Here is an 11609-nt window from a genome sequence, read left to right on the forward strand (position 1 = left end):
CAGACCTCCTCCTTTCTATAGTACTAGAAAGGCTTTCAGAAGCGTGCCTGAGCTAGGTAGTCACCTCGTTCCCAACCATTCCTACAGCATCCTTTTTGCACCACCAACATGAAACTCACATAGATCCTGCAAAGTTCACTGGCACATCTTAGCCTTTGCACCGCTGTCCTTTCTGCCAAGTGTAATCTTCAAAGATGTTCCACCCACCAAACACTGCCCTTCTGCCTCCTTCCCTGGCAAACTTCTACTCGCTCTGCATGGCTTACCTGACATCCTACCCACTTTTAAAAAACTTCTTTCCTCACCATGGACTTGAAGTATTTGGCACATGTTAAATACCAATAAAAAATACATAAAGACAGTTACAAAGTCCTCGTGGGCTCTGGGACACAGTAAGCACAGAATAAAGTAAAGCCAATCATAAAAATGGTGATGACAGTAACAAGCTCCCAGAGGCCAGGAACTGTGCTTTTGACCTGTTTGCATTCTGTAACGTCAGAGTGGTGCTTACTACCTAAAAGACACTTGATAGTCATCTGTTAAGTGGATGAATTAACAGATAAGAATGTTTTCTTTGAAAGTCCTGTTAAAAAAACAGACATTAACCAGGGGCAACTCTGTTGTGTTATGAGCACCTTGAAGACCAAAACTCTCTATTCCATCTTTGTATTTCCTACAACAGACGTTCTTTGCTTGATCAAGGTCTACCAAGTTAAAGGTGCCCTCATACAGTTCAAACTGAACAGCACACGAGGGGTCACACCTAGGCAACACAGTCTTCTTTTCGTTTTTATGTGAAGCACTTCTGTGCTTTTATTACAGTTTGTTGAGTCCTGAGTTGTGCTATTTGAGTATTTATTATCACAATCCTTTAACTAATGGCAACAGAAAATCTTGTTCAAACAAAATTATAGTTTCATGACAAGTATCCCAAAAAAGAGAAGAAAACATCTGACTCTCATGAAGGCAACATGTTGCACTCTGTTTGCACTTCTGAGGAATGAAATCGGTAAGAGAGACCCTGTTGGTGTAATGATGCGAAAAGTAACCAGTGCTTCTCAACAAGGCACTGCTTTCCTGACTTCTGCACTATCACTAGGTATCTTTAAAAAACAATCTCTTGTTAGTATGCTGCACACTGGCCCAGCTGTGCAGTTCTAATTGTTGGCCATTTGTTTATAGCACCAGGAAGGTATTGCTGAGCTCCCAGTTTTAAAGACAATCACTTTTTAGTGAGGCTAATCACTATGCAATAACTAGCATTCATTTACCCAATGTAATCCATTTGCTGTAAAAATTAAAGATCCAGTTCTGTAACAAGGCCAACTTGTTATAATGTTACAGGAAATGTACAACAAAGTAAAAAAGCCTGTTTTTCATATCTACACAAAGATACAATATGGGATTTAAGGGGCCATGATTAAATATATGAATTTCTTTTCAGACAACATTGTCCCAGATTTTAAATTACCTACAATTAACTTCTCAAATAATTCTGAATACTAGACCATTAAGAAAAAATTAATTAAAAAATAAAAACATACATGAAATTTACACACTGGATTTCATCACTGCCCTTTCATTATCAAAAGTTCCTCAATCTTACTTCCTTATCTATGGTAGGCCCAACAACAGTAACTTATTACCAGAACTCTGTCCTAGGTCGCTATTTTGAGGGGGAGTAGTTGGTATCTTTCCGTCTCTGTAGTCGACAATCAGTTGGTAAATGCTACGTATAAAAACAGTGATGAATAAATATTACTACTTGAATACTAATATAAAAACAATGACCAAATATATTAAATTCTTAGCTTATTTCAGACAATATCAGAGGTAATAGCAAACCTTCAATTGTCCCATATACTTCAAATTTGTACAATCTACAAACTTTTAAATTTAGCATGTATAATTAAAAAAGAAAAAAAAGTAAGGTGAAGTAGTCATGAACTGAGGGCAGTACAGCTCAGTAAGTTAACCACAGCAAGCCTGACATGTGGAAAGTATCTCGAACTCAGAAGTCCCAGCTCTATAACCAACAGCTATTTGTTCCTGGAAAAGTTGCTTCTCTTCAGCTCAAAGTCTCCCTTTATAAAACTGGGATCTTACTGTCTTGGGCAGTTAGTTATTAATACTTGTAAAAGTATTACGAAGATTTAATGAGATAACTTATCCCCCAGATGCTCAGAGAATTAGTGGCAGAATGGAATAATTTCTTCCTGAATTTAAATGCTGGAACTATTTGAGAATCCCAAATAAAACCCAATGTGTTTTTTCTTTCATAGGTGTAACATTTAAATATGGCAGTTTTCAGAAAATGTTACAAATTACAGTGACTAGCTGTTCTTCCTGGTTTATAATTCAGGGCACCTCAGCTACTATATAACTTGTAGTTAAACTTATTTATAAATATATGACCTCATACAAGCATATGTATGAGAACTAAACAAGCTGTCACTCTGAAGTTTACGTGTCCATCGCCAGGAAGACCGCGGAAACTGGATCAGCACAGGCATCCCGGGAGCAGAGGTCAATCACGACCCGACTGCAGGACCAGTTTCTTTTTCCTTTTCTTCTTTTAAAATTTTATTAAAGGTCTTTAGACAGCAACATCCAGACCCCAGACTCAGCTGCCAAGGAGATCCTGTTAAAACTAGTTTTAGTACCAACGCTGCAGCAACAGAATCAAGGGAAACAAGAGAACGATTAGAATGCCCTCGCCCTGCCCCAATGCCTTCTGGGAGAGGATTGTCACTGTGATCTTAGGGAATCCCTTAGGTTCCTGGAAAATTCAAGAGGACGATTAGAGGAGAAAGTCTCCAAAGGAAAATACAGGATTTTCTGCTCTACTAAACATTTCAAAACCCAAATAACTAGTTAGAAAAATCAGATATGTGACATTATTTGTACCCCATGCATAGGGGTTACACTGGAATAAAATGGAGAACAGTAGGACCCTAAGGATAAAGGTCTTACAAACCCTGAGATAAAGAACCCAGTGCCCACTGCTCCATCTCACTAGTCTGGCCTTTTGCTGGTTTCCAGCTGATGATGTGGAGGGTCTCACTGCCATCCCCAAAGTGCCTGCTCCCAACTAGGAACTGTCACCTGTCACATTACAAGTAACAGGTCATTACCAACCTCAGTTCAGAGAGAACTGGCACTTTAATGTAAACACTTACTGTTCAAAACCATAATAACAAGCATATCGTCCAGCAAACCATCCGTGTAAATCTAGCAAATTGGTATTAACATGTTTCTCAAGCAGCAGCTTGACTACGTCCGGTGAGTCATGAAACACAGCAAGCATCAGTGCTGATCTAAAATAAAAGAGACAGCTTCACCCTTAGGAACTTAGTTAGCTTAACTTAGACAGTTAATTTGATCTATTTTACCAAGTTAATATCCTGCCCACCCCTGGAGAACTGACCATTTACATGCTTGAGTGCTCATCTCTGCAAATTACCTCCAAGGCCAAAATGGAGGGGCAGAAAAGAAGCCTCCTGTCCTACTTGGGTAGCACACAGTAGAAGTTGCTAATTTAAAGCCCTCTGATGGAGAAGAAAGGATGCTGAAGTCACTTATCTGAAGTAGGTAAAGATTTAAATAAAGGATTCCCCATTTCTTCCCTCGTCTGAAATATAATACTTTAAAATCAGCTAGAGGTCAGGTAAGGAGAAGCTGTTTGCAGGCTGAAAACAGTAATATGAATAAAAATGGCAATAAAAACAGTCACGGCTGCAGTTAATCACGCTGAGAAGCATGTGCCCGGCACTAACCTGAACAGTCTACACATGGTCTTTCTTAGGCACAACCCCCCTTGATGTACTACGACCCTCCTTTACGTGTCAGGAAGCATGCTGGTTGGTGATAAGTCATGTCCCCCAGGTAACACACCTGGCCAGCAGGAGAGCTGGGAATTCAACCTCGTCTGACTCTAAAGCCCAGCTCTTTCCTCTTTATCATCCACCAATGACTTGTCTTCTTTAAAGGGAATGTTTATTCAATAATTAAAGCTATTTTTCTTCCTTCTACCATTATCAATTAAAAATAAAAACATCAAAGTGTACTAGAAATGAAAAAGGATAAAAACTGACGAGCCCACAGTATCTGGTCATAGTTAGTCTCTTAGTGATACTCACTCAGTGATAACCTAATAACATCAGTATCCTTCAAAGAAAGTAATTTAAAGCAGAGTCATCCAAAAAGCAAAACAAACTCCTCTTTAATATGCATCTTTTAAGAAAAAAATATATACCAAGAAGAGGTTAAAACAAATTATAAAAGAATGAAGAAATTCAACACTGTCTCATAAGGTAAATTAAAACTAGAGTCCATACTAATAAAACTAAAATGAAACCCCTGAACTATTTTAAGATCGTAAGACCAAAAAAATCAGGTTGCAAATGACATCAGTCACTATCATAAAGGAAGGTGAATCCTGCTGCATACTGTTCTTCGTGACACCAGGCAGAATAATTGCTTTTCTACCTAACTGATGATGTGTTGATTCTAAGTTAATCCTCTTCTTATTAGGTTAACCTTTCTGATTGGCTGTTACTACTTTAGAACAACATTAAGATTTAAAATAAAAGAGAGAGAGAGAGAGAACACACTATTGTACCTTTGCAGCTTGTCGACTGCATGTACATTTGCCCCATTCTCTATCAAAAATTTGGCCATTTCTTCTCTGTTCTCCCTGATGGCGAGTAAAAGTGGTGTGTATTTATACTGTAAAATAGTAAAAACAGTTGACAATGTGTAAAATTACATATAAATTTCAAACTGAGTTTAAAAACTTAAGTCTCTGAATTTAAACATACACTATAAAGTAAATAAAAAGTAGCCCCTTCCTCCTTGCCCCTCTGTGCTCCTTCTCTTTAAAAGGTTCCTCCTTGACCTCATCCAAAGTTTCCCTGTGAAGTCATTCTCTGAAACTCACTTCAGACATTTGCTGGTTCCAAGAACCTTCGCTTCTATCACAGTATTAGGCATCCTCTAATTACCTTACTGCTCAACTACTACTCCTGACACTCTAAACACTGCTCCAGAGAGAGCCATTCAGCTACTGAATCAACTACATTTCTAAGGAGCCATGCTGAGGAGAAAGATACCATACTGTCTGCAACATGCATAACCTATCCAATTACAACTACGACTAATCTCATAAAGCTTGCAGACATTCCAATGGGAATATGACTACTTGCATGTAAAGAAAAAGTTTTTCTTACACCAACTTATAAATTCTAATTTGAACAATTCCATCCCACTCTTAAGGGATTATTATAAAATATGAAGTAGACTATAAATTAACATAGACTGTCTTTAAAATCTTGAAATATGTATCAAAATATACCACAGGAATTGTAAATTCAAATGCTTACAGAGGCAACATAGGTGGCCCGAGTAAGTGAAGGTCACAAGTGAGGACAGCAAACTGGAGAACACACGCCCCACCGAGAAGGGGCCACCTCTGCAGAGCAGACCACATAGGAGCCTGGGCTCAAGGGGGACCAGATTTGATTCTTTAGGAGAAGTTCTGAAGTGTAGATTTCTGCACAAGTCTCCTAAATTTGAAATGTTGACTCAATGTGTGGAGACAAACTGAACATATCCAGGGCCATGTTTAGTCTATAGCCCACTTGTGTTTTTATGTTTGCTGTGTTTCCAAACAGTTGGGTATAAATCAAGTATTTGTATGTAAAACCTTGCCTTTCTTTAGAAGCATACATCTTACACACAAAAACACTGGGCCCCAACATGTAATAAAAATTGTGATTAAGACTCATAATACCCACTTCAAGAATTTTTCCAATGCCTACTAAAACTACAATCTATCTGTATCGAATTCTCCCTGATTGTTAATCAAATGGATAATTACGATTAAGAGGTATAAACAGGCATAAAATAAGGTACAAGGATGTACTGCACAACATGGGGAATAGAGCCAATAGTTTATAATAACCATAAGTGGAGCTTAACACTTAAAAATCTGTGAAACACTCAACTGTATACCTGTAACACATAATATAGTACATCGACTATACCTCAATTAAAAAAATATATTGTAAAATAAATACATTTTAAAAAGGCTCATAATACCCGCTTCAAGAATTTTTCCAGTGCCTACTAAAACTACAATCTACCTGTATCTAATTCTCCCCAATTGTTAATCAAGTGGATAATTAGTTCATGAGATGGCTGAAACTAAATTATTAAAACAATTCCAATTTGTTACTAATGTCATGGGTCTTGATGTTTAAAACTGCCATCTTGCATGGTATACTTATATATAATGGAATACAACTCAGCCATAAAAAAGAATGAAATAATGCCATTTGCAGCAACATGGAAGGACTTAGAGATTATCATTCTGAGTGAGGTCAGAAAGTGAAAGACAAATCCCATAGGATATCACTTAATACGTGGATTCTAAAAATGCGATACAAATGAACTTATTTACAAAACAGAAATAGACTCACAGACATAGAAAACAAACTGATGGTTACCGAAGGGGAAAGGGGGTGGGAGAGGAATAAATTAGCAGTTTCGGACTAGCAGATACAAATTACTATATATAAAACAGATGAACAACAAGGTCCTACTGTATATACTACAGGGAACTATACTCAATATCCTGTAATAAACCATAATGGAAAGGAATATGAATATGTGTATATATATATATATCATTGAGTAAGAATATATATATAACTGAACAAGAATATATGTAACTGATAAGAATATATATAACAGGATAAGAACAGACATATATAACTGAATAAGAATATACATATACAACTGAATAATACATACAACTGAATAATATATATAACTGAATAAGGATATATACAACTGAATAAGAATATATATGTAACTAAGAATGTATATACAACTGAATAATATATATAACTGAATAAGGATATATACAACTGAATAAGAATATATATGTAACTAAGAATGTATATACAACTGAATACGAATATATATATATATAACTGAATCACTTTGCTGTACACCAGAAACTATCACAACACTGTAAATCAATTAGACTTTAATTTAAAAAAAGCTGTCATCTTGATTATGCTAGGGCTCACTGAATCTAACAGATATATTGAAAGAGTCCGTCACACAGCTTTAACCAAAAGAAGGCTCATGATTTCCTATTATTGCGATCAGAAAAACCCTGTTGACCTAATGACCTGGATGGGAACAAAAGGTGCAAAATCTTTAAAGGGTCCGACTCTACTTATTGAATCACTCACCACGAGCAAGTTTCTAAGACTGTCTGAGTGCCACTGAATGATCAGTGGTTAGAAGGGAAAAGGAGCTATTCTTCCAGGCAATAGATACTGCCAGTAATATTGCCAATAAACTCCTCAATCACAGAGGAAGAGATGGATAAAAGTCAGGCTAACACGGCTGGAAAGCAGAGCACTGAAAGCAGTAGCATCTATCAAACCCCCGCTCTTCCAGAGATGTCTTATTTTTGAGATCTGTGAATTTACATGTATTACACGAATCCATTCAATAGTCCTTAACCAAGGGTTGTATCAGAATCTCAGGGAAGTATTTGTAAATACCTGTGTCTAGACCTGAGTACATTTATTCAATCAAAATCTTCAGGGGAGAACCAGGAGGAAAAGCAGGAGGACCAGCTTCGCCATCACTTGCTCCCCACCTACAGCCACAGCCCCGCAGGGGAGCTGCACCAGACTGAGCGTGGAAGACCCCAAGGTGAAGGTGTACGTGGAGGGCCACATGGCCACCAGCACAAGCGAATGCCCCTGCTGGCTGGCTGTCAAACAGGACCTGACCTCACTTGCCCAGATTCTAGAACCTGGGATCCTGGGGTGCTCAGGGCCTGTGGCTTGCTGCCTCCCCTGCCCAGGTGCAGTCACCCAGCTCCCCCTGCTGGGTACTGGGTTCCTTCCTCCTCCCACCCATCTCCAGGCAGGCACCCAGCCCCTGCCATCACTTCACTCCCCGCAAGCCTTCATCTTCTGTACGCTCTGAGCCTACCACCCACTCCCAGGCACTTCCTAATGGGACGTTGTTCCTTCTGGGGTACAAGTGCGGCTGGGAGACAGAGCTCTGCCCTTTCCGTGGGCACAACCTCTAGCCTCTGGCCTTGGCTTTGAAGTTGTTTCCATGATAACAGGGCCTGATGTATTGTATTCAGTACACATATTACTATAAGTAAAACACCCATAGCTAGGAAAGACCCTGTATTTCAAATATCTTGTAAATAAAGTCAGTTGAGCTATACCTTGTTTATCGCCTCGATATTTGCCTTATAGCGGAGCAGCTTTGCTGCAATTGACGTATCTTCAGCCAAGACGGCGTAATGGAGAGCAGTGTTTTGACAGTCGTCCACAAGATTTGGGTCAGCACCGTGTTCCAGCAGGACAGTGACACATAGTTCTTTCCGGCATTGTACGGCCTGTTGGTATCATGCCAAGAAACAGACTGTAAGTGCTAGGCATTCCAAGTTAACATTCCTCAAGTTCCAGCAGTTCATTATATTTAAAACAGACAAATTCATTTTTATTCTAAGCAATTAAATCAAATCAATCTCACGTGGACACGGTTGGCTGCTACACACCTTGATGAGAGCTGTCTTGCCTTCCTCGTCACGAGCACCCAGATCACACTTCCACTGGATAAGGAGAGCCACCACTGATGACTGGCCGCTGGTGCAGGCTAAGTGTAGGGCAGTCCTGCGAAAGTAAGAGGACTGTTTAGGAAATTAGAGCATACCAAAGATACAGTTACTCACGTAATGGTAAACATTCAACAGCATGCTATTCCTACCCCTTTAAAACTAACATTTAGTCTTCTTATCTTAGTTCTTTCTATGGGGAAAGAACAGTATTTATTAGCTCTTATTACTCACCACATTAATGGAAGAACTACCTGTTTGAATAGAAAGGGCATGCCATTGAGATTCAGCTCAACTTGGGTCTGACTTCTACTTTAACACTGTCCCTTATTAGCTCTCACTTAGCCTGACTGTGCCTCAATTTCCTCATCAACAAAATGGGCATGAAATAGTAGTTATCTTACAGGACGCCACTGTGATGCTTAAATGAAAAGCTATGCAAGGTGTCTGGCAGTTCCTTGCACAAAATAACAGCTCAATAATTGTTAGGTAATACTATAATTGTTACCGTTACTATTTTACAAAGATAACATTTCCATTAAGTAAAATGATTGTGTATTACTTTGTTGCTGCAAGGATGAGAGAACACTGTACTTCAATGATTCTAACATGCTCATTGTCTCACACTGAGCAATTTAAAATTCATGTCTTACAACCATAGTTGGCAGCTCCTCCCAGGCCCGCCCCACCCCGCCCCGCCGCTGTTACCTGTTCTTCCTGTCTCTGCTGTCTACGACATTTTTCTTACGTGACAGCAAGTCCTCCACTGTACAACTGGCACCTAAATACGCGGCTCTGTGGAACTCCTTTAGCTCACTCTTATGGACACGATACCCAGGCACGGGCTTCTCACAAACCCTGCGCTCTCTCTGACGGGCGCTGAAGCCCACCCAGCTCACGAAATTAGCGAGTCTCTTCTTCATCTGGCTTATCGCCTTCCGACACCGCTCACTTCCCTCCTGGCCTCTTGCCACCTCCCGATCTCAGCGCTGGCGCTACAGAAGAGCCACAGAGGTCTCGCTGCCACACCTTGGCTGCAAAGCTCAGCGGCTCGGAATGTTTCGTCCGGAACAGTCGTAGCCTAGCAACAGCACTGACCCTCAACCCTCAACTGTCCCTCAACTGTCCCTCAACTGTCCCTCCAGAACCAGTGTCCCTGTGAGTGCGCACAGAGGCCCGGAGGCCCAGTGTGCCCGGTGCGCATGTGGGAGCCTAAGGCATTTCAAAACCCTGCAATTGCTTGTGGGTCATTTTGGATTCCCTTCAAACATTGGTGCTAGGTGGCTGAGTGTTTTGGGACATTTCCAGAAGTAAGGCTTGCCCCTGAGAAAGCCATGTTTGTACGCAACTGTGGTTAGAGTGGGGTGGAACCACAGGATGCTGAAGGCCTAGTCCCCCAGAGAGCTCCCCACCAAAAATCTCTAAATCTCTTTATCCCTCAGTTCATTCCTTTCCACATCCCTCTGGGCCCCAGCCAGTCTCCATGGAATTTAGCAGATGCAAACAGCAAAAAGCTGTTTTCATGGTTTCAGAGACTGTGGCAATATGTATCATTAAGTACAAACTTGAGGAACCAATACACGCTCTCCAGATGAAATGAAAACGTGTTTACGCATGTCTGCTGACCCTGCTCTGTGGCTCAGCCTTATGTTTACACGCTTTCTTCACTTTATTTTTTGCTTTTATTTCCACCAAGTAAATGTTTAATCAATCAAAGATTTATTTGGGAGCATGGTATAACATTTGAGAACTTTTTACTCATGTAACTATGAAAACACCATGTCAGTTACTCAGCGAGGCCATGCTGCTGGCTGACCACTGGCAGGAGGGGGGAAAGGCAGGGCAGGCCTCTTCTTCCTGTCTAACTCCATCCTTCCTCCCTCAGCTGGCTAATTATGATTTCTGGCCCTGCCAGGATCAAAACTGCAGGGGGTGGTAGAGTTCCTAAGTGGCTGACACTCCTGGGAGCTGGTCTTGAGTGGACTCAACTTGGCAAGTGTTTTGAAGCTGACTCTCTCAGGGGCATTTCTGGACCCACACCTGCCGTCACCTGCAACTCCCCTGACCTAAGTGAATGTGGTGTTACTAATTTACCCTTTTAATCTATCTTTTCTATTAACATACACTGTTATTTCCCTTGTCTTAAAAAAAAATGCGTTCACCCTCCAGCTGTGGCCCCATCTCTCTGCTCTCCGGGACACGCCTCCTGCCCCTGCAAAGGAGCTGTTCCCATTCACTTCCTCTGATTCCTCTCATTTTCCATCCAAGCAAGCATGTCCACTCACTGCAACTGCTCACGACAGGGTCACCCACCACCCACCAGGTGCTGACTCCACGGGGAGCTCTGTCCTCTCCTTGCGTGGCCTGGCAGCCACACTTCCCACCGCTGCTCTCCCCGACTTCCTCAAGCCCTTTCCTCACGGGGCTTCCCAGGTCTCATGCTGCTCTGGTTTCCTCCCACGGCCCTGGCTGGTCTTCTCAGTCCCAGCCCCTGAGTGCTGGCACACAGCACCCCTTAGGCTGTCTTCTGGCCTCTACTACTTTCTGCTGCTGCCCCCATCAGCCTTAGGGCTTTATGTATTCTCTAGAAGTTGACAACTTCCAAACTGCTATTTCCAATCTAGACCTCCCTCCTGTATTCCAGACTCAAATACCCATTTTGCCTCTCAACGTCATCTCTTGGAAGTTTAATAGGACTTCTCCTGGGCCGGCCCTCTCATGTTCCTGCCCTCACCAGGGCCTGCCCTCTCATGGACCTGCCCTTTCCTGTGCCTGCCATCAACTGTGAACACATCTGGTCCTGCCCTTTGACCTGCCCTCTCCTGGGCCTGCCCTCACCTGGTCCTCCCCACTATCTCCTGGGCTTCCCCTCACCTGGGCCTGCCCTCTCCTGGGCCTGCCCTTTCCTCGTCTTGCCCTCTCCCTCCTGGGGAAATAAGCCAGAAAGAGA

At 41.5% G+C, this 11609-nt stretch overlaps 1 protein-coding gene across 13 annotated transcripts in view; it reads right to left on the bottom strand.

Annotated features, from left to right (window-relative positions):
* The window catches only part of LOC106731134 (ankyrin repeat domain-containing protein 26-like), a 54132-nt gene extending 44535 nt beyond the window's left edge, over positions 1–9597 (bottom strand). For 11 of the 13 annotated variants that reach the window (XM_032460750.1, XM_032460751.1, XM_032460752.1 and 8 more), the window contains exons 1-6: positions 9368–9597; positions 8603–8717; positions 8267–8440; positions 4622–4728; positions 3180–3317; positions 1647–1729 (exon numbers count right to left, since the gene is read on the bottom strand). In XM_032460750.1, coding sequence (XP_032316641.1) covers positions 1647–1729; positions 3180–3317; positions 4622–4728; positions 8267–8440; positions 8603–8717; positions 9368–9582 — 832 coding nt within the window. In that variant the 5' untranslated portion in view covers positions 9583–9597. Of the gene's footprint in view, positions 1–1646; positions 1730–2467; positions 3146–3179; positions 3318–4621; positions 4729–8266; positions 8441–8602; positions 8718–9367 lie in introns of those variants that run through there. The other 2 variants (XM_032460761.1, XM_032460760.1) reach the window with 1 other exon arrangement.
* Between the last annotated feature and the right edge of the window lie 2012 nt (positions 9598–11609).

This window comes from Camelus ferus, chromosome 18 (assembly GCF_009834535.1).
Source record: "Camelus ferus isolate YT-003-E chromosome 18, BCGSAC_Cfer_1.0, whole genome shotgun sequence".
NCBI lineage: Eukaryota > Metazoa > Chordata > Mammalia > Artiodactyla > Camelidae > Camelus > Camelus ferus.